We start from the raw sequence: 18,336 nt of genomic DNA on the forward strand, positions 1-18,336 counted from the left end.
TCATTCTCATCTCATTTAAGTTTGCAGAACATTTTCTCCTTTTTTGCTCAAACATATTGAGCTTGTAGTATTGCTGAGGCTGCAGTTCTGCAGTTTTCCACCACATTCTTTCTCTCTCCTGGTCCAATAATGAAGAGTTTTTTTTTTTTTTAAGTCTGAGAAGATTGTACCCTCCCTACGTTCCCAGGAAGACCTGTGCTAGCTCCACTGCCAGGCGCACAGATGCTGACCACAAGTCTCTCATCAGCTTAGGATCAGGATCACTCCAGCTGAATGTCCATGTCTCGTCAGGCTTAAAGCAGAACATAAAGACAACATCAAGTGGTATGTACTGGATTATCCTTGTAGGTTGCTGTAAATCTGCCCACATGCTGCGCTCGAGGCTGTTCTTTGATATATTTCTGAGGAATCTAGATGGAAATGTTTTCTAGCTGTGTTAACAATGAAGGTTTCTCAGGGCTGGAGACAAACGACAAAAAAAAACTTGCTCAACTTTTTACGACTAGTGCATGAATACATCATAACACATTTTCATTATTGAAGCACTTTAATAATATAGTCAGTTGCTTTTTCTACCTTCTAAAATAATCTTGGATGAATTTGGCCAAAAGAAAAGCAAACCTACCTTTGCCTGAGTTCAAATTGGGAGAATTCTTTCATATTTGTGGTGAAGAGCAATACCTGTTGGTTAGATCTTTTTTTTTTTTGTTAAAAGTTTGACTTTGTGGTTATCCTGCATGTCTCCTTTTTAAGAAGTCAGCTTCTGGTTGTAAATCTTACAGCTCCAGCAGATACTGGTCACTTCTACGTTTAGATTCTGTAGGGAAACACTTAGGAGATGATAATGAGGTGAATGCAAAACACTACCTACGGTACTTTTCCTTGACGTTACTGGTCCTTTCACTTGTAAAAAGCTGTTTTTATTTTTATTTATTTTACTGAAACAGATTCCCATGACTCCTTATAATAACTGCGTGTCTCTTCGTAGTATGTTACCATGTCACGGGTGGACACACGGCTCTATTGTTGTACATTTTTTTACGCTGTGAAAATATGTGACTTTGGGCCCCCAAGAAAAACATTCCTCCTCGACAGGATTATCCTGCTCTCTGTTGGCAAGGTAAACGGTCAGTGGCCCGTTTAGCTGATATTTGATATTAAGTTGGTGCTGAAAGACACAGTGGAAACACTGGAGGAAAAACATGCAACACGTTGTAAATTAGTTGAATTAGATTGCAATGAGCTATTACAAATCTATTGCAATAACAGTTTTTTTATGTGGAAAAACTCTAAGGTTGTGTTTAATGTAATAGTCATGTGTTAAAAAAAGTGTGTAAAAGATCCTTATTGTTTATTTCCAAATAGGCCAATGCATTGGGATCACAGCAAATTCCATTTCAAACCAAAATGTTGGGAAAAATACACAAAAAAATTCTTATCACTACCAAAAGTGAGAGAAAAATAAATATTGGTATCTTCAGAAGATTAGCAAGTTTTTCACATTCCTTTGAAAAACTCAAACATTTACTGTAGATACAGAAAAAATGGCATTCCTGTGAATCACAGAGCTAACACTTGGTTCTATGAACAGTGAGAACTGCTCCACATCTCTACTGTATGGAGTTGACTAACTTCTATCACCTGAGAATCAGCCCAGAATATTTCTACCAAATTGAAGTTATAATTCCTGTGAAGCGCTTTAGTCAGTTTATCTTGCTGTAAATGTGCAATATAAATAAACTTTGACTTGCCTTGACATGAAATTCCTTAGTTCCTCTGCATTTCTTTGTTTTGTTTTAGAAATGTCATCAAACTCGTCATTTCTAGCATTCTTAAACTGTAGCTAAGGATTTGCCTCGTGGAAATATAACAATTATCTAAAACTGAGCCTCAGTTTTGTAGTCTTAAAACATTTATTAGAAATGCGGTGGATTGTATTAACAAATGCATGAAATATTAAATAAAGTTATGCATATTGCATGTTTAAAAACCAAGAAAAGCATTTTACAGATAGGAATAATTTAGCGGTGCACTAAAGATAAATTCCCTCTGTGTCAAAGTGTATATGTTTAGGTGTCATTCTTGAACTTATCAACATAGCATCAATCTTAAGCTAATAAAATCTACAGATAACCCTGATAAAATGTGGCCTTTTACTCATCACATTGCCTTGTTTATTAAACAAGTTGTCAAATTATTTAATAAACTCCTTAGTTGGCACATTCACTTAAATGTCAGGCTGAAAGCCAAACTAAAAGTGTCTGGATGTTAATAGGTAAACTAACTATATTCTGCCAGCCTACTGTAAACTGTCTCAGAAGCTCTTCACTAAATCTGAATTGTTTATTTTAGAAAAATGGGATTTCTGATATTTGAAGGATTTTTATTGATAGTTAATCACAAACTGTGACACATGCAAAGCTTTATTAATCATTTCTAGCTAGATGACAATGTTTTTAAAAAAATGGTCAATAATTACCTGAAACGTGAGTCTTTCACTCTATCAGCAGATTCAGTAGGGTTGTCAACTTACAAAAAAGTCAGATTTAGTCAACATTTAAGTTATTCATTGAGTTTTTTATTACGCTTATGTGAGGATATGATATGAACTTTATACTGAAAAAGTCAAGTGTTTTTTTTAATGTAAATTGACATTTTTTAAATGTTTCAGATTTCAATATGTTCTATTTTTAAGGTGTGCTGTATCTTTAAATGAGAAATCAAAACATTTATTTGACTATTAATCTGCTTGTTTTGCAACATTGATTCAAATTTGTATGTTTTTATATAAGATATTAAACACTAAAATATGATAAGAATTTTACTACTATCATTTCATTATTACATGTTAAATAATTGCATTTACACAAAACATCTAAAAAGAAAGGATAGGCTTAAAATCTTTTCCTGTGTGGACATTTCATGTCCTTCCTTTGCATGTTTAGGTTTACTTAAATTTTCTTTGTTTCCTCATCATGCAGGTTAAGGTAAGATGTTTCTGTAACCTGTCCAGATTTTATCCTTCCTCTCCTCCTATGCTAAAACTATGAGAGTATTTAGGTGATAAGGCAGTGCATGTGGTTTAGTACAGAGGAAGGAAAGAACATTGACCTGGAAAGGAAGAGCTGCATTTTTTGCCACACACGACACAAGCAAATGCTGTGCTTTGTCTCTACAAATTTATCAGATTTTCAGTAATCAGTTTTTACTAGTTAATAGAGTAAAAGATTTTTTTTTAAATTGAGCTAGAGAAAAATCATGAAATTCCATTAACTTCAAATTGATTTTTATTTTTGCAGAACTGACCAGCAAGACTTCAGATGTTTTTCTAGAATTTGTGTTTTTTTTTTTAATTCAGAACGGAAGGAATGAGTATTCTGGTCCTACATGAATACTAGGAACACTTTCATCATCTGTACGCTCAGGGGATGAAAACAGCAAACTACTGACAGTTGTTTTAGGGGTTTAATGAATAACATTTTACTCGCTTAACTTTGTAACTAATGATTAATTGACTGAGCATTAATTGTTTAACCCATGAGATGAGATTCCAGGGTGATGTCAAGCCAAAAGCATGTTAACAGATTTTTATTTATTTCACATTTTATCATACTAAAATCATAAACTTTCATTCTATGAGTGTTTAAAGTAAAAAAAATGGTTTTCACATTTTTTTTTTTTTTTTTTTTACAAAGAAAAATCAAACGAGTGTGGCATACATTTGAATTCAACCACCATTACAAACAAGATAATGGTGGTTAATTGCCCTGAATACAAGTGGTACAACCACATGTTTTTCAGAAGAATGAATATGTGTAGTTTAATCTTTCAAACTATTGGTGGGGCCACTTAAGCTGCTGGAACAAAAAGCCTAATATGTGAATAAATTATATCTTGATAAAAGGTCCAGAGAACTTATTTTAAGGGAAACACAAAGAGAAAAATTGTGATCAAATTACACTGTGACCAACAGTTTATCATAATGCTGAACTGTATGTTGTAAGAACAGAATCACTTTTACTAAGGATTTAAAGCAAACATGTTTGCTCTTCATGTGGATTAAAACATCTAGAAAGAGTTTTTATGTATTCATTTACAATGGAAACTAAAAGGAACCTCATAAAGCACTCAAGTAAACTTCATAAGACAAATCAGTTTGTTAAAAAGTAGCCAAAGAAATGGAAAACCTTTGAAGACCATCAAGAAATGTTGATATAGATTTCCTAAAGAGATTGTAGGTAGTGTAAAAAGGGATGTTAAACTCATTGAATACAAAACAAAAATTCCAGTCTGTGGACATGTTGGTTTGTAAACTGAGTGTTATCTGAATGTTCAAAGATGTCCAGATGTCTTTGCTATGGAAGCTGCACTCTGGACATACTGAACATTTTCACAATGAGTATTTATGATGTTCTTTTACTCAAACTAATGGGTGTATAAATTCTTTGGTCAACTCAAAATGTACATCAGAGCATAAAAATGCTTTGCTGGCAGATTTACAGTACAGACATTACAAACTTTCTAAAGATAAGTTCTGACAAATCAAACTTGGACTGCCAGCAAGTTGGAGTTGGCATCATATCTAAGATTAGCAAGCAGTAAGTTGGACTATATTGCCAAAAGTATTTGTTCATCTGGCTTCATACGCTTGTGAATTTGAATGAAATCCCCTTGTTAAGCTGTTCGACTTAATATGAAGTAGGCCCAATCTTTGTAGCTGAAATTTGCAATCTGCAATTGATCGATGAGGCCTTGATTAGTTGACAGTCTTTCTGGGATTTTCCAAAGTAGGCCACACATCAGGTGCTCTCAAACCTGTTATAGCTTATTCATTTTCTTTTTTCATGTGTTCTGTCTGCATTTCATGGATGCAATATAGAAAAGCTGGTCTGTATTTAAAACCATATATCCTTTCCCCTTGCTTTCACTACTATGTGTTACTTTGTGTTGGTGAAGCAGATAAAAAAAAAAACATACACTGAAATTTATGATGTGAAAAACTGCAATAGATAAAATATGTTTAAATGATTTAATAAATGATTGAATTCTTCTCTACATTTTTCTTTAGGTGTTCTGTATCTTTTTGCTACGAGATCTTTTTGCCATGTTAATACCTCAACCATTAACAGAGAAGAGCTCCAGAGTCTTGAACAAACAGTGACAGAGGACACGCAGAGTTAAACCAAGAGTCAGATATGGGAAAAGTCTACAACATCAGTAAAAATGTGGGCCTTGGACTTCTTGTACTAGGAGTCAGCGCTGCGGTTACAATAATTGGTTTATCTATTGCTTATGATAAGCAAAGGGCCAAGACTCAAGGTAAGCCTGGAGATGAAGCCGATACCGGTAGCACATCTATACCGCCGACGACCCCTTTCACCCCAAAGGAACCCTGGGATTATTATAGACTTCCAGACTCTCTCGTCCCTCTGACTTACAACGTGACTCTATGGCCCAGACTGAAGCCCAACGCAGACAACATGTACATCTTCACTGGACATTCTTCTGTAGTCTTTAGGTGTAGAAAAGAAACAGATCTTATACTTATCCATGCCAGCAAGCTGAACTTCACCATGTACGGTGGTAACCATGCAAAGCTGAGTGGCCAGGGTGAAGGTGCTGCGCCTGCCATACGGAGCACTTGGCTTGTGGTGACGACGGAGTATCTTGTTGTTCAACTGAACAGCAAACTAGCAGTGGGAAAATCCTATGAGCTTTATACAGAATTTAGAGGGGAGCTGGCAGATGACCTGGAGGGTTTCTACAGGAGTGAGTACATGGATGACGGTGTAAAGAAGTAAGAAATAATGGATAATTTTGCACCATAATCACACTTTTGACTAAGATGGCTTTGTTGTTCTATTTACCATTTTTCTGTCTGTTTTGTGGTTATGTTTAACTTGAACATTTCTCAGAGTTCTCGCCACTTCTCAGATGCAAGCTACGTATGCCAGAAAAGCGTTTCCCTGCTTTGATGAACCAGCCATGAAAGCAAATTTCAGTGTCACTATTATTCATGAGCGAGGCACCGTTGCTCTCTCCAACGGCAAGGAAATGGGTTGGTTTCAAAATATTTTTTTACACTTTGCTCAAAATAAATATGCTAACACTTTAGCTAGCAAAATAAATATGTTAAAGTGTTGTGTTTGAAGACAGACTGACATGACACTGTCATTTGTGACTATTGTTAAGTGTCATTCGGTAAATAATGACAGTTTTTATAAATGTTGACATTTGTTAATGTCAAGTTGAAAAATGTCAATATTCAACTTGACATTAACAAAGAATCATCATTTGTCATAAATATAACAGGTATTAAATATCAAGCTTTAAAAAGTTATGTATCTATGTATTAATACACACCCTGTCATTTGTTGTTAGACCATCACAATTGCGTTATTAATATTTTTTCCTTATCAATGAAACATGCTACCACTATGTGTGATTGTTGGTATGAAGTTCATTGTCTAAAATGTTCTCTTAGTTTCACTCCAGAAGTAATGGGATGCACATTTTCTAAAAAGTCTGTAGCTCTCCCATGGATGAAATTTTTGCCCACGCTCTCTTGTGAATACTGATTTTAACTGAGTCAAGTGAAGCCTGCAATGCTTTAGATGTTGCTCTGGATTCTTCCTCGACCTCAAAAATGAGTCGTCAATAAGGCTCTGAAGTGTTTTGTAGACTAGCCACTCATGGCCATGGGAAGGTCCAATCTGTGATTCCCTTGTATCCTTTGCTTTAGAAATATCTTCATAATCAGGTACAGGCTGACAGATGGCAAAGATTTTTGCTTGTCATCTGTACTTGAATTTTTTAAATATTTGGTCATATGTTGCCTTTTGAAAACAATTCATGTTGTCAGACAGGTTCTACTAATGGATTTCTAGCCATAATCAAGCCTGGGGGGAGTTTGGGAAATTTAAATCAGCTCATTAAAAAGTTTGCTAAATCAAACTTTTTAATGTTTTTTTTTAATGTCTTTTAAACCTCTAACATTTTTTTTGAGTAAATCAAATGATCCATAATTTAACAAGTGTTAAGTTACATTCCCACAAAGATTCAGGCTAGCACATATTCTGTGTCTAATGTAAAAAATAATTTTATGAACTGAAACATTTTAGTGTGATTAAAAAAAGTAAGAAATGTGTAAGGCAAATACATTTTGATATTCCTTTATTGGAAGATTCAGTGCTTTAATATGCATTAAGGAGAAATTTCTGTTGTTACTATCAGACTGTAGAAAATAATTAATGACTTGAACAATTTGTAAGAAAATCTGTAATGTTTCACTGTTAATGCCAACAGAATGTCAAAGTCCGGCTTGTTTTTGTCTTTGCACAGATTCTTCAGAGTCCATACGTGAAAATGTTCCTGTTACAGTTACTACATTTGAACCCACTCAGAAAATGTCCACCTACATTTTAGCATTTGTCGTCTGTGAATTTGGCTACATTCAGTCTAACGACACTAATTTGTTGGTGAGAAAAAAATTTCCTTGTTTTTAATGTTCATTTACATATTCAGGGATAGCCTCATGCTGCTTAATTTGTGCACAAAATTGGCCTTAAAACAGCCAACCACACCATTTGGCCATTTGAGTTTGGTTATAATTTTCTTTACAGATTCGAATATGGGCCAGAAGAAAAGCCTTAAATGATGGGCAGGGCAATTATGCTCTTACATTAACAGGACCAATCCTTCAGTTCTATGAGACATACTACAACGCAACGTATCCGCTCTCTAAATCAGGTAGGTTAAATATAAAATAAATAATTTGTTACACAGAAGTTGTGTGACTGACAAATTTGTTCTGAAGTGCCTTAGGGACAATGGAGAAAAATAAAAAAGATGGTGTTATATTTATACAAATCAGTCATTCTTGAGCAAAGGGACAAAATTGGCTTAAATTTCCCCTCAAATTTTTTTTAATTATTCCTCAAGCTTATTTATACAAATATGACAAATGATGTTTTGGAAACGTAAAAATGCCAAGGTGCAAGCTGCCAGTTGCAACATTTTTTGAAAATTAAATTTTTAATGGATATGACCTAGAAGTTTGTCATCACTATCTGACAAAAATAAATCTAAATTTTTTTAATGACCCTATTAGTGATATTTTTACTCAGTTTTCAGACAAATGCTTCTCAAGAAACAAAATAAATATTATTTAAAACAAAAAAACAACATAAAGTCCATCTGAAGGAGTTGACACAGAACTGAAGGTGGTGACAAACTAATGAGTAAAAAGAAGAACTTGATACATGTAAAGTAATGTCATTTATGTAAAACACATTAAAATGACGGTGTTGATAAAAACTTGGGACAAATTTCAATTGAGTTGGAAAATATATATAAATGATTCTTAATTACATTTATTGATACTTTTATAATTATTTATTTGAATACTTATACTTAATTGTCATAATATATTAACTAAGTATTCCTTTAATTGTTTTAAACTATTAAAATGTATTGAGTTCTGCTCCAGGACAAGTGATTTTACAGACACCATCCAACTACTACAATGTTTAAAATAAAAATATTCAGCAAACACCAGGAAAACCTATATTGTTGTGCTCAAATAGCCCAGATTACAATAGTAAGATATTTGAAAATATTTTTGTATATTTTATTCAAATTTTGTGCTTTATCTATAGGACCTTTTTTTCCCCCCTCTTCTCAAGAATCACTGAAATACTGCATTGTGCTGTTGGACGCTAAGGCTAAAACTGCTGGTAGATGTGTAGAAACCTTTCAGAGTACTAAAAGCCCAGCAAGATGGAGCTTTCATTTATATCTAAATGACCTTTTCCAAATTAGTGTCCATCTAATCAGGTTTGAATGGTCTATGAGATCCTGAGACCATAGGGCAGTCTCAATCCTGAGTGAAATCGGCCTAAGCAGGAGTTAATTGACGAAATAAGAATGCTAATACTATGACTAACCAAAACTCAAACTAAAAACAAGACGATACTAAAGGATTACGAGAGCAAAAATATTTTTCTGTTTTTGTTGTTTCCTTAGTTATTCATTGTAATCTTGTGTGACAGCTTCTCCAGTCAGGATGAAGCAAAACAAACCTATAGTAGTATTTTTGTGTGAGATGCTGTCTGCTTGGTTTTATACAACTTTTTCCCTTGGTCTCTGTAGATCAGATAGCTCTTCCTGATTTCAATGCTGGAGCCATGGAAAACTGGGGTCTGGTGACATACCGGGAAACAGCCCTGCTCTATGACTCCAAACTTTCCTCCGTAGGAAACAAAGAGAGGGTTGCAACTGTCATCGCTCACGAGCTCGCTCACATGGTGTGTCATTCTTTTCTTCACAAACACTTTACTAACATTTCAGAGGTTTTGAGTAGCTCTAGTACAGAAGGATTTACTATTAAATATGCTTCCTCCTTTTTCAATTGGCTTTCAGGTTAGACCTAAACCAGACCTGTCTTGACCAGAATCAATGTTTATTAAATCATTTTTGTTTTAAAGTGGCAACTGAGACTTCATCATGACAAAATATTTCATTGTTTTCTAGTGGTTTGGAAACTTGGTGACTTTACAGTGGTGGAATGACCTGTGGCTTAATGAAGGCTTTGCTTCATACGTGGAGTACCTTGGAGTTGATTACGTTGAACCCAGCTGGAACATTGTAAGATTAAAAACAACTTGAAAAAACAGATTTACATTTTTTATCAATGAAAAGCTTTTAAAGCCTTCACAGTGGATATGATGTCAGAGAAATAGTTGTGACTCCTTTCTGCTTAAATCCAGAAAGACTACATCATTCTGTATGATGTTCAGAAAGTGTTTGCCATCGACGCCCTGGCCTCTTCTCACCCGTTGTCCCGCAATGAAGAGGAGGTTAATACGCCTGCCGAGATCAGTGAGATGTTCAACACCATCTCTTACAACAAGGTCTGATTCTTTAGGAAGTGACATTTACATACTTGCTTAGAAGAATGACTAACAAGTTTGATAAAGTTGTGATAATCACAGTCAAGGATTTATGTTTCTGTCCCTTGTTGATCTTGGCCCACAGTGTGTTTTGCCATTGTTCTGAATCAACAGTGTTTTCTTCACTGTTGATGAAAACACATTATCAACAGCGATGATGTGTTTCATATGAAGTTCAAACTTCTTGAATTCTTGTGGTTTACATGTTTGTTCTTTTCAGGGTGCAGCGGTGCTTAGGATGCTGTCAGAGTTTCTCAGCGAGCCTGTGTTTACCAAAGGACTCAGTGTGGGTAAAAGCAACACCAAGAAAAATTATTTCCATCTTTTTTGTAGTTAAATTTCCTGTTCATTTCAACTTAAAAATAAAAATGTTCCTTTTATCTATTTTTTTATAAAGTAGCAACAACATTTGGAAGTGTGTACACGCTTTTACTAATTCTTTCCAGAAACACCTTTTTGATTTTATGTTAACATCCAGTCATTTTAGGTTGATCTTCCATAATTTCCACTGAATTTAGTGAACCTGGGATAGTTGGCCTAGATCTTTAAAAGGCTCTGATCCCACTATTTCACTGGTACTGTTACTTGTGAGTTTTTTTTTTTTTTTTTTGGCATAGTGATGATTTGCAGTTATTTAGTTGGTAGGTTTGACAAAAAATGAAGGCTGAGCAAGATTTTTCTTTCATATTGTCATGGATATGTTGGCCATAATGATTTATTAAATGCTTTACATGTGATTTGTCCTATTTTGTTTTCCTTTTAGTCTTACCTCAATGAATTTGCCTATAACAACACAGTACATACAGATCTGTGGGGTCATCTCCAACAGGTTTGTCAAAGTTGAAAGCTGACAGATGTGCTGTGCCTAATTTCATTTGGTTTATCTGGAAAAATATGTAAAACTATTCTTCTCCCCCACCCGCTTTTTTCTCCAGGCAGTAGCTGACACACCAGACTTGCATGTTCCCTGCACTGTACATGACATTATGAACCGCTGGACTCTCCAAATGGGCTTCCCAGTGGTCACTATTAACACCACAACAGGAGGGGTCAGCCAGAAACACTTTCTGTTAGATCCAGATTCGAAAGTGGACAGGCCGTCCCAGTTCAAGTACAAATGAGTTTTCCTTTACTCTTCTTCAATTTTATAATGAATAATAACTGAAGATAGCCCACAAAATTAATAGTTTAAAACAACCTAAACTGTTAACTTAGGTTAGTATGACTTACAGCTACAGTAGAATTAAAGTTAGTAGAACATTTAAAAGTTACACAAGACCAATAAAAAGAAGACATTTTTTTTATTACAGAAAACTTGGCCTGTTAACAAGTTGTCCATTAAATTTGCCGGACTTTGTAAATTGCACTTAATATTGGGTTTGGGCTCCTTTTACTTGTATCAATGCCATGTGGCATGGGGGCAATCAGCTTGTTACTTTACTGAGATATAAAGGAAACTTAGATTGTGTAAATACCAACCTTCAATATATTTGCATAGTTTGGTTTGGTGTACCTCATCTTCTCTAACAACAACCCACCAGTTCTCTCTGAGGTCTTTTGATGAGACAGAATTGCTGACCATTCAAGCACAGTGATGGAACTTAAGAACATTGAGCTTCAGTGCTTTTTCTCTGACAATATCTGGTTCAGAAATAGCTTACAATTTATACATCTTGTCATCAAATGACTCATATTTGTGTGGAAGTTCTCCCCCCCTCTATTTCTTCACTATCACCTCAAGCTTGTAATCATGGCTATTGCTTACGCATCTTTACGCAACATGGCCACAACTTCCCATTTCTGCTCAAATCACCTTTTTGAAACTGGTTGCATGCTATATTAACATTTTCCAAGAAACTACTTTTGAGGTTTTTGTTTTCACATTGTCATTGGATTTAAACCATGACAATAAAATAGACTTCCTTTATAATTTTTTTAATTCAACAATTGAGTTTGTGCTAATGCTGGAGTCATGACATTTTCCAGAAGTTAATGATTTGGATCAGGTTCAAAAACCGCCACTTTCTGAATATGAAAGTTGTACTTCATTAGTCCCAATGGATAATTTATTTGTAGCTTTTCAGTCCTGCGATTACCATTTGGTTGTGGGCTGAAATTGTAACTTTTAAAACTTTTTTCTTGAAATTACATATTCGGTAGCAGAGCTAATGTGAGCGATCTAAATCCAGCCACTATGCTATATTTTACACTATTAAACAAAAATGACTTTCTAGCACAGCACAAAATAGTAAATTACACATCAAACCACTCTTCTTCATAATTTATAATATGCATTTCATGATATCTTAAAAAAATGTAAATAAATAAATAAATGTAAAAATGAATTCAATCTATTTAGGACTAGGGCTCAACCTGATTTACAGAAGTAACCTTTGGGACCAATAATGCAAAGTGAGTTTTCTGGTGAGATTCTGTAGGATTTAAAGAATCTTAGGCTTGAATTATTTCACTCCATGTATGATATTCATGTAGAGTGAAAAATGTTTCAAATTCATTCAAAAACTACTGTATACAACTCCAAATATAAATTTTATAGGAATCCTGAAAAACATTTAATTATCAGTTAGACACAGTAAATGCAACAAGCTGAATATTGTTTATAAATATTAATAAGTATATTGACATTAAGATTGTATCTTTTTATTTTTCTGTTTAGTTATACATGGTTTGTCCCAATAAAATGGATGAAAAATGGAGTGGATCAGCAACAATATTGGCTTCTGAATAAAACAGGTACGTTCACAGCAACATGTACTGTAACGCCAGAAGAGTGAGCTCTGGAAGAACATGCTTGACTTTAAACTCAAGGGTGAAACTAAATGCATGTTAATGTTCCTTAATACAATCCGAATCCCCCAAGACACCCATGCTCAGATGAGAGTTTCTGGACAGGAATGGGTACTAGCAAACACAAATGTGTCTGGCTACTTCAGGATTAACTATGATGCTGACAACTGGGATCGTCTCCTCTCTCAGCTTGGCACCAGTCACCAGGTGGGTAATGTACTATTTTCACTGACGTTATTCTGTGTACACAAATGGGTCTGATAAACTGGTGTCATCATCAAAATGCAAACCTCTCCATGAGTTTTATTAAAATAAAGCCTCTTCACTTATTTGTATTGGCTTCTTTTCTTCTGTCAGGCTTTATCTCTCATGAACCGAGCTCAGATCATCGATGATGCATTTAATTTGGCAAGGTGAAAAATGGTCATAAAAAAATTCCACAATGTTTTTTTTTTTTTTTTGCAAGCATATAGAATATTTGTTTCTTTCATTTAGGGCAAAAATAATTCCCACAACATTGGCTCTGAGAACTACAGAATACCTGTCAAAAGAGAGAGACTATATCCCCTGGGCGTCGGCTCTGAGAAACCTTCGGTACTATATTCTCATGTTTGATCGCACCGAAGTCTACGGACCTTTGCAGGTTAATTTTATTTTGTGCTAAACAGGACAAGCTCTTAGAGATAAAATGAAATTTCTAACCCCAAATATTAATTGTTACGTTTCTGTTTTAGGCATACGTCAAGAAACAAATCAAACCACTTTTTGAGTACTTTGAAACACTCACAGCAAACTGGACCAAAACACCAATAGAACACACAGATCAGTAAGCAATAAGGATTCACATAACAACATATCTGACAGATACATTTTAACTTGAACTCCTCATGATTTTAGATGCTTCTTTTCAGATATAATCAGATCAATGCTGTTTGGATGGCATGTGGTATGGGTGTGGAGTCCTGCAGGAAACAAGTCAGCAGCTGGTTCAGACAGTGGATGGACAACCCAGACCACAACCCGTGAGTATGAAGGAAATCATAGCTGTTTGTGCTTAAAAATGTCCTATTTTTCCTCACAGAAGTTACTGTGGAAAGTTTATTTACCAAAGTAATTACCTTCACCTTCATTGACTATATTCCTCCAGTTCACTTCATCATGTCCTTCCTAGACTTTTAGGTCCCAAATATGAGGAATTTAATGAGTATGACGAAATGGGTTGTTTGAGTGCCTGCCAATAATTTTATCTCATATGAATGTTTCTTTTGCGGTTCTAAAATTCATAAACATCTCTTTAGTTTATTCAACATAGACTGGGAACCTGTCCAGTAATTTAAAGGAATGAGTACATGTTTAAATCTTTGACTGTAAAATCAACTCCAGTCACAAAAATATTGTTTTATCTGTCTCCGGTTTAAGAAACCTTCTTTAAAAAAAAAAAAAAAAAAAAAGTCTGTTATTTGTGGTGTAACATCCAATGATGATTGACTTATCAGTCCCTGTGACGTCTTCTCTCTCAGACGGTCTCTTGGTGAGTTGGAACTCTGAGTCAGTATGAATTGCAATAAATGTTTTTTCTGCTACTTTTCTACTTTCATTTGAATTTCATGGGAAAATTCTATCTCTAAATACCTTCACCGTCATACCCAAATCAGTTCCAAATGTATAGTAGAAAGTCACTAAAACAACAAAACCCCCTTTGTTAAAAGCAACAGCCTTCTGGTCTGGTTAACCAAAGTAACAGCCGTTTGTGCCAAGATTTCCCCACCAGCCACACCTTGAGACAGGACTGTGGGAACTGCATGAGCAAAAGAGTCCAGTAAGATTTGTGAGTGAGACAACAAACCAATTTAGAAACACCATTTAGTAGCAGTTCTGGTGTTGAAATTTGTCGAGTAAAGTTGTTAAGAGAATTCCACCACGTTTCTTCTTTCTTCTCTCAAATTGACATAAAGATTAAAATCCAAATTTGGCAGCAGCACTCGTTTCAATAGGCTCTTGGGAGCTGGATAAACTCTTAGTTTAGATAAGAATCTTTTGAATTTTCTGTTTATAAAACCTACCCTGTTTGGATGTTGTGTTTACAGTAGAAATGTTGTAGTCAGATTTGTTTTTTGAGGGAGGTGGAGGAAAGACATGAAGCAAATGTCCCGAGGTCAGGAATTAAACAGGCTATATTAAGGACCGTGGCCTTTTTGTATGAGGCATCCGCTCTGTCTGTACTCACAATGCCCCTTATTTCTTTTTGCTTGATAAAATTATTAGTGCTTAGATCTTCTTGTGATCAATGATAAGATTAATTTTTAATTATGTTGATTACCAGTACCCTTTGATTCGTTATTATCTTTTACTGAAATGTTTATTTTAGTGTTCTAGCTATTATTAACCCTGAAACATGTGAAGGACTCTTGCTGCTTTTTTTCTTTTTGTTTGTGATAGAAATTGCTAAATGTACAGAAATTAGAACACATTCTTCTGATCTCTTATTTATTCTGCTGATCAGGATTCCTTCCGACTTGAAAGCCACAGTTTACTGCAGCGCTATAGGCCTTGGTGGTGTTGAAGAATGGGACTTTGCCTGGAAGATGTTTCAGAATGCGTCTCTGGCATCGGAAGCTTCCAGACTCAGGTCGGCTATGGCCTGCACCAAAACACCGTGGCTCTTGAACAGGTGGGTGCTGCTTTTGCATCCTGTGCTATCCCAGCAGAAATATCATGTCTAGCTGCTTATTAAAGACGCTAAACTGTATAATCACAAAGTTAAACTCCATTTCACTTATTCCCTCCTTGTTTTTTTTCACCATTAATCTTATGTTGCCAAAGGCTATGGTCTCTCAGTTGCTTCTGTGGAGTAGGTGGAGGGGTAAAGGAAGTTTTTCAGGGCCCACTTAGAAAAGAATAATTAGGAGCTGATTTTGCAAATACCCTTTCAGTTAGAAATATTCCCACATGTAACTTAATAGGGTCTTTAAGAATTTGATGAATCAAATCAAATAAATAAAATAAAAATCCAATACTTTGGAATTCTCAAAGTCTCTGGTAAAGGGTTAGAGCTTTAATTGTTGTTGTTCTTTCTTCCTGCTTGAAGTAACTAATATTGCATCTTAATTTGATGACTCTGTTTTGAGGCAGGTATCTGGAATATACCCTCGATCCGAATAAGATACGCAAGCAAGATGCCACCTCCACCATCCAGTTCATCGCGAATAATGTTATAGGAATGCCGCTGGCTTGGAACTTTGTCAGAGAAAAATGGAGTTACATCTTCCACCAGTAAGAGGACGCTTCAATATAAACAAATAACACATTACAACACCACAGTCCAAAGGTTTTTGGGAAGATTTCATGTGTTTTATAAATACAAAGTAGTGCATAAATGTGAAGATGAAGAAAAGGGATACATGGTTTTAAATTCAACCCACTCGAAATAAAATTAGTTTAGATCAAAGTTTTTACTCATGTTGGATAGCCAAGTCCAGTGCTGAGTCCAGTTAAGAATTTGAGATCAAACATCTTTCCCTCCTGTCAGAGTGAGCTTGAGCTATTTTGGCCAAAAAAGAACAAACTACCGGAAGTATTTCAGGCAAATATGGACCCCCAAAAGCTAGCAGCAAAATAATGCTGAAGCTTTCTGAGACAAAAAAACAGAATGTCTCTTTAAAATCACACACTGTGAGTTTTAACTGACTCATGTGGCCAAGAAAAACAAGTTTTCTGCAGATATAATCATACCTTCTTTCAACGGTGATTCACAATCACATCTTAATATACTGGAATCCTATTTCAAGTGCACATTATTTTGGAGCTGGTTTTGGGATATTACACAAGTCACACATCACTTAGTTCATCTTTTTGTGTGCAGTTTTAGCCCTTTGATTCAATGCTGTCTTTTGTTAAAGGTACGGAAGAGGATCTTTTTCCTTCTCTAATCTCATCAATGGAATCACAGTGAGGTTTTCCACAGAGTTTGAGTTGCAGGAGGTATGCAGCCCACACGGCCATTAGCACACTAAACTACAGACTGGATTTTCCTGAGGCAATTTAAAGGAAAAGAAATGCAATATATGCAAAGGTTCAGCTGTCTGTTAAGTTCTTTTTCTCTCTCCCAGCTGAAGAAATTCAAAGAAGAGAACCTCCATGTTGGTTTTGGCTCAGCTACCATGGCACTTGAGCAAGCCATCGAAAAGACGACAACCAACATAAAATGGGTGACAGAAAATAAAGCTGAAGTGCTCAATTGGTTTACTGAGCAGACTGTGAAATAAAATTTCAGACGACATGCAGCTTTTCTATTTTCTGGGATTTATAATTGAGAAAAACAATAATGTAAAGGAAAAATACAGCAAAATCTGCACAAAGACTTTCACAGTTGTGATACATTAATAGCATCAGCTGGAAGAAGCAGAGACAGTCTGAAATTTTTTATTATAACCTCACACTATATTTTAAAGATGATGTATGTAAAATGTGATATACACTATATTCAATAAATATGACACGCTGATCTGGTATGAGGCAGCAGCTGAGATCAATCACTATGACTCTATGTGGTTTAACGCAGATGCTGATAAGAAGTTTTATGCAAACTTCACACTGTGAATCAAATTTGTTTTCTTAAAATATCACAAATAAATAAATTAATATAAAAAAATTCTTGCTTTCTGTGTTTGAGTAATGATCTAAAACATTTCACAAGTAGATTCTGTTGTAAACTTTAATAATAAAGACAATGGCATAAAAAAAATTACCCCGTTATGCCACTTCCTACATTGACACATCCCTTTACACCACTTCCTATCTTGGCACATGCTGTTATGTGCCAAGACAGGAATATCTTGGCACATAACAGGGAGGGGAGGAGAGGGATTTCTCCATATTTGGCAAAAGGACTGACTGTCATACCACATAGGAGGTGGGGTTTTGGGGGCAGGATTAGGATCATGGTATCTGTCAAGTCTTGATTTATTTGTGTATCATCTATCAAATTTGAATTTGACAAAATGATGCCCTGTAAGTTTTTTTTCATGTCTGAAATGACATTTTCATCATCCCCACCAAATTCTACATTCTTCCCTCACAAAGGCAGATCATTAGCCTATATCACTGTAAGTACAGGCTCAAGGTGAAGTGCTAAAAGCTTTGCCTTTATTTTGTAATATTGTTATGAATCATATGTCCTTGTTGTTGCAGCTCAGATAATCATGGCCAGGTGTCCCTGAACAAGATAAAAACAGGAGTCTTTTTTTTAAGTGGTATACAGCTGTGACAGACAATCTAATCAACAAGAGGGTTCCTTTAGTATTTTGACACGCCTGGCTTACTTTTCTCATCTGAATGATCTTTATAAGGTCAGATTTTTCTCAGATTACTCTTTTGAGAAAATTAACTTCTGTGGCAGTGTGGTATTTCATTACGAAACAGAAATATAAGCTAAATAGTTGGTTAGAGATCACAATCATTTGAAGTTGAGGTATTTCTAATCTCTGTTCCTTTGCAGAAATACACAAACCTATACCATTCTGGAAATAGCTTAGCATCTGTTCTGGTTTAAAACAAGTGATGGATGGCCTACTGAGGA

General features: G+C 35.2%; 1 protein-coding gene across 1 annotated transcript; it reads left to right on the forward strand.

Moving 5' to 3' along the window:
• Positions 1–181: 181 nt before the first annotated feature.
• Positions 182–17,409, forward strand: LOC122822832 (aminopeptidase N-like). Its single transcript, XM_044101793.1, has 21 exons — positions 182–324; positions 5,069–5,797; positions 5,916–6,058; positions 7,342–7,478; positions 7,623–7,749; positions 9,151–9,305; positions 9,532–9,645; positions 9,768–9,911; positions 10,171–10,236; positions 10,714–10,779; positions 10,886–11,061; positions 12,628–12,704; positions 12,832–12,965; positions 13,116–13,171; positions 13,254–13,401; positions 13,493–13,584; positions 13,670–13,780; positions 15,262–15,429; positions 15,891–16,031; positions 16,658–16,739; positions 16,868–17,409. Exons 2-21 carry the CDS (start codon positions 5,196–5,198, stop codon positions 17,021–17,023), a joined length of 2,895 nt encoding a protein of 964 aa, XP_043957728.1. The 5' UTR covers positions 182–324; positions 5,069–5,195; the 3' UTR covers positions 17,024–17,409.
• Positions 17,410–18,336: the final 927 nt, after the last annotated feature.

This window comes from Gambusia affinis, linkage group LG02 (genome assembly GCF_019740435.1).
Source record: "Gambusia affinis linkage group LG02, SWU_Gaff_1.0, whole genome shotgun sequence".
In the NCBI taxonomy this organism is placed as follows: Eukaryota; Metazoa; Chordata; class Actinopteri; order Cyprinodontiformes; family Poeciliidae; genus Gambusia; species Gambusia affinis.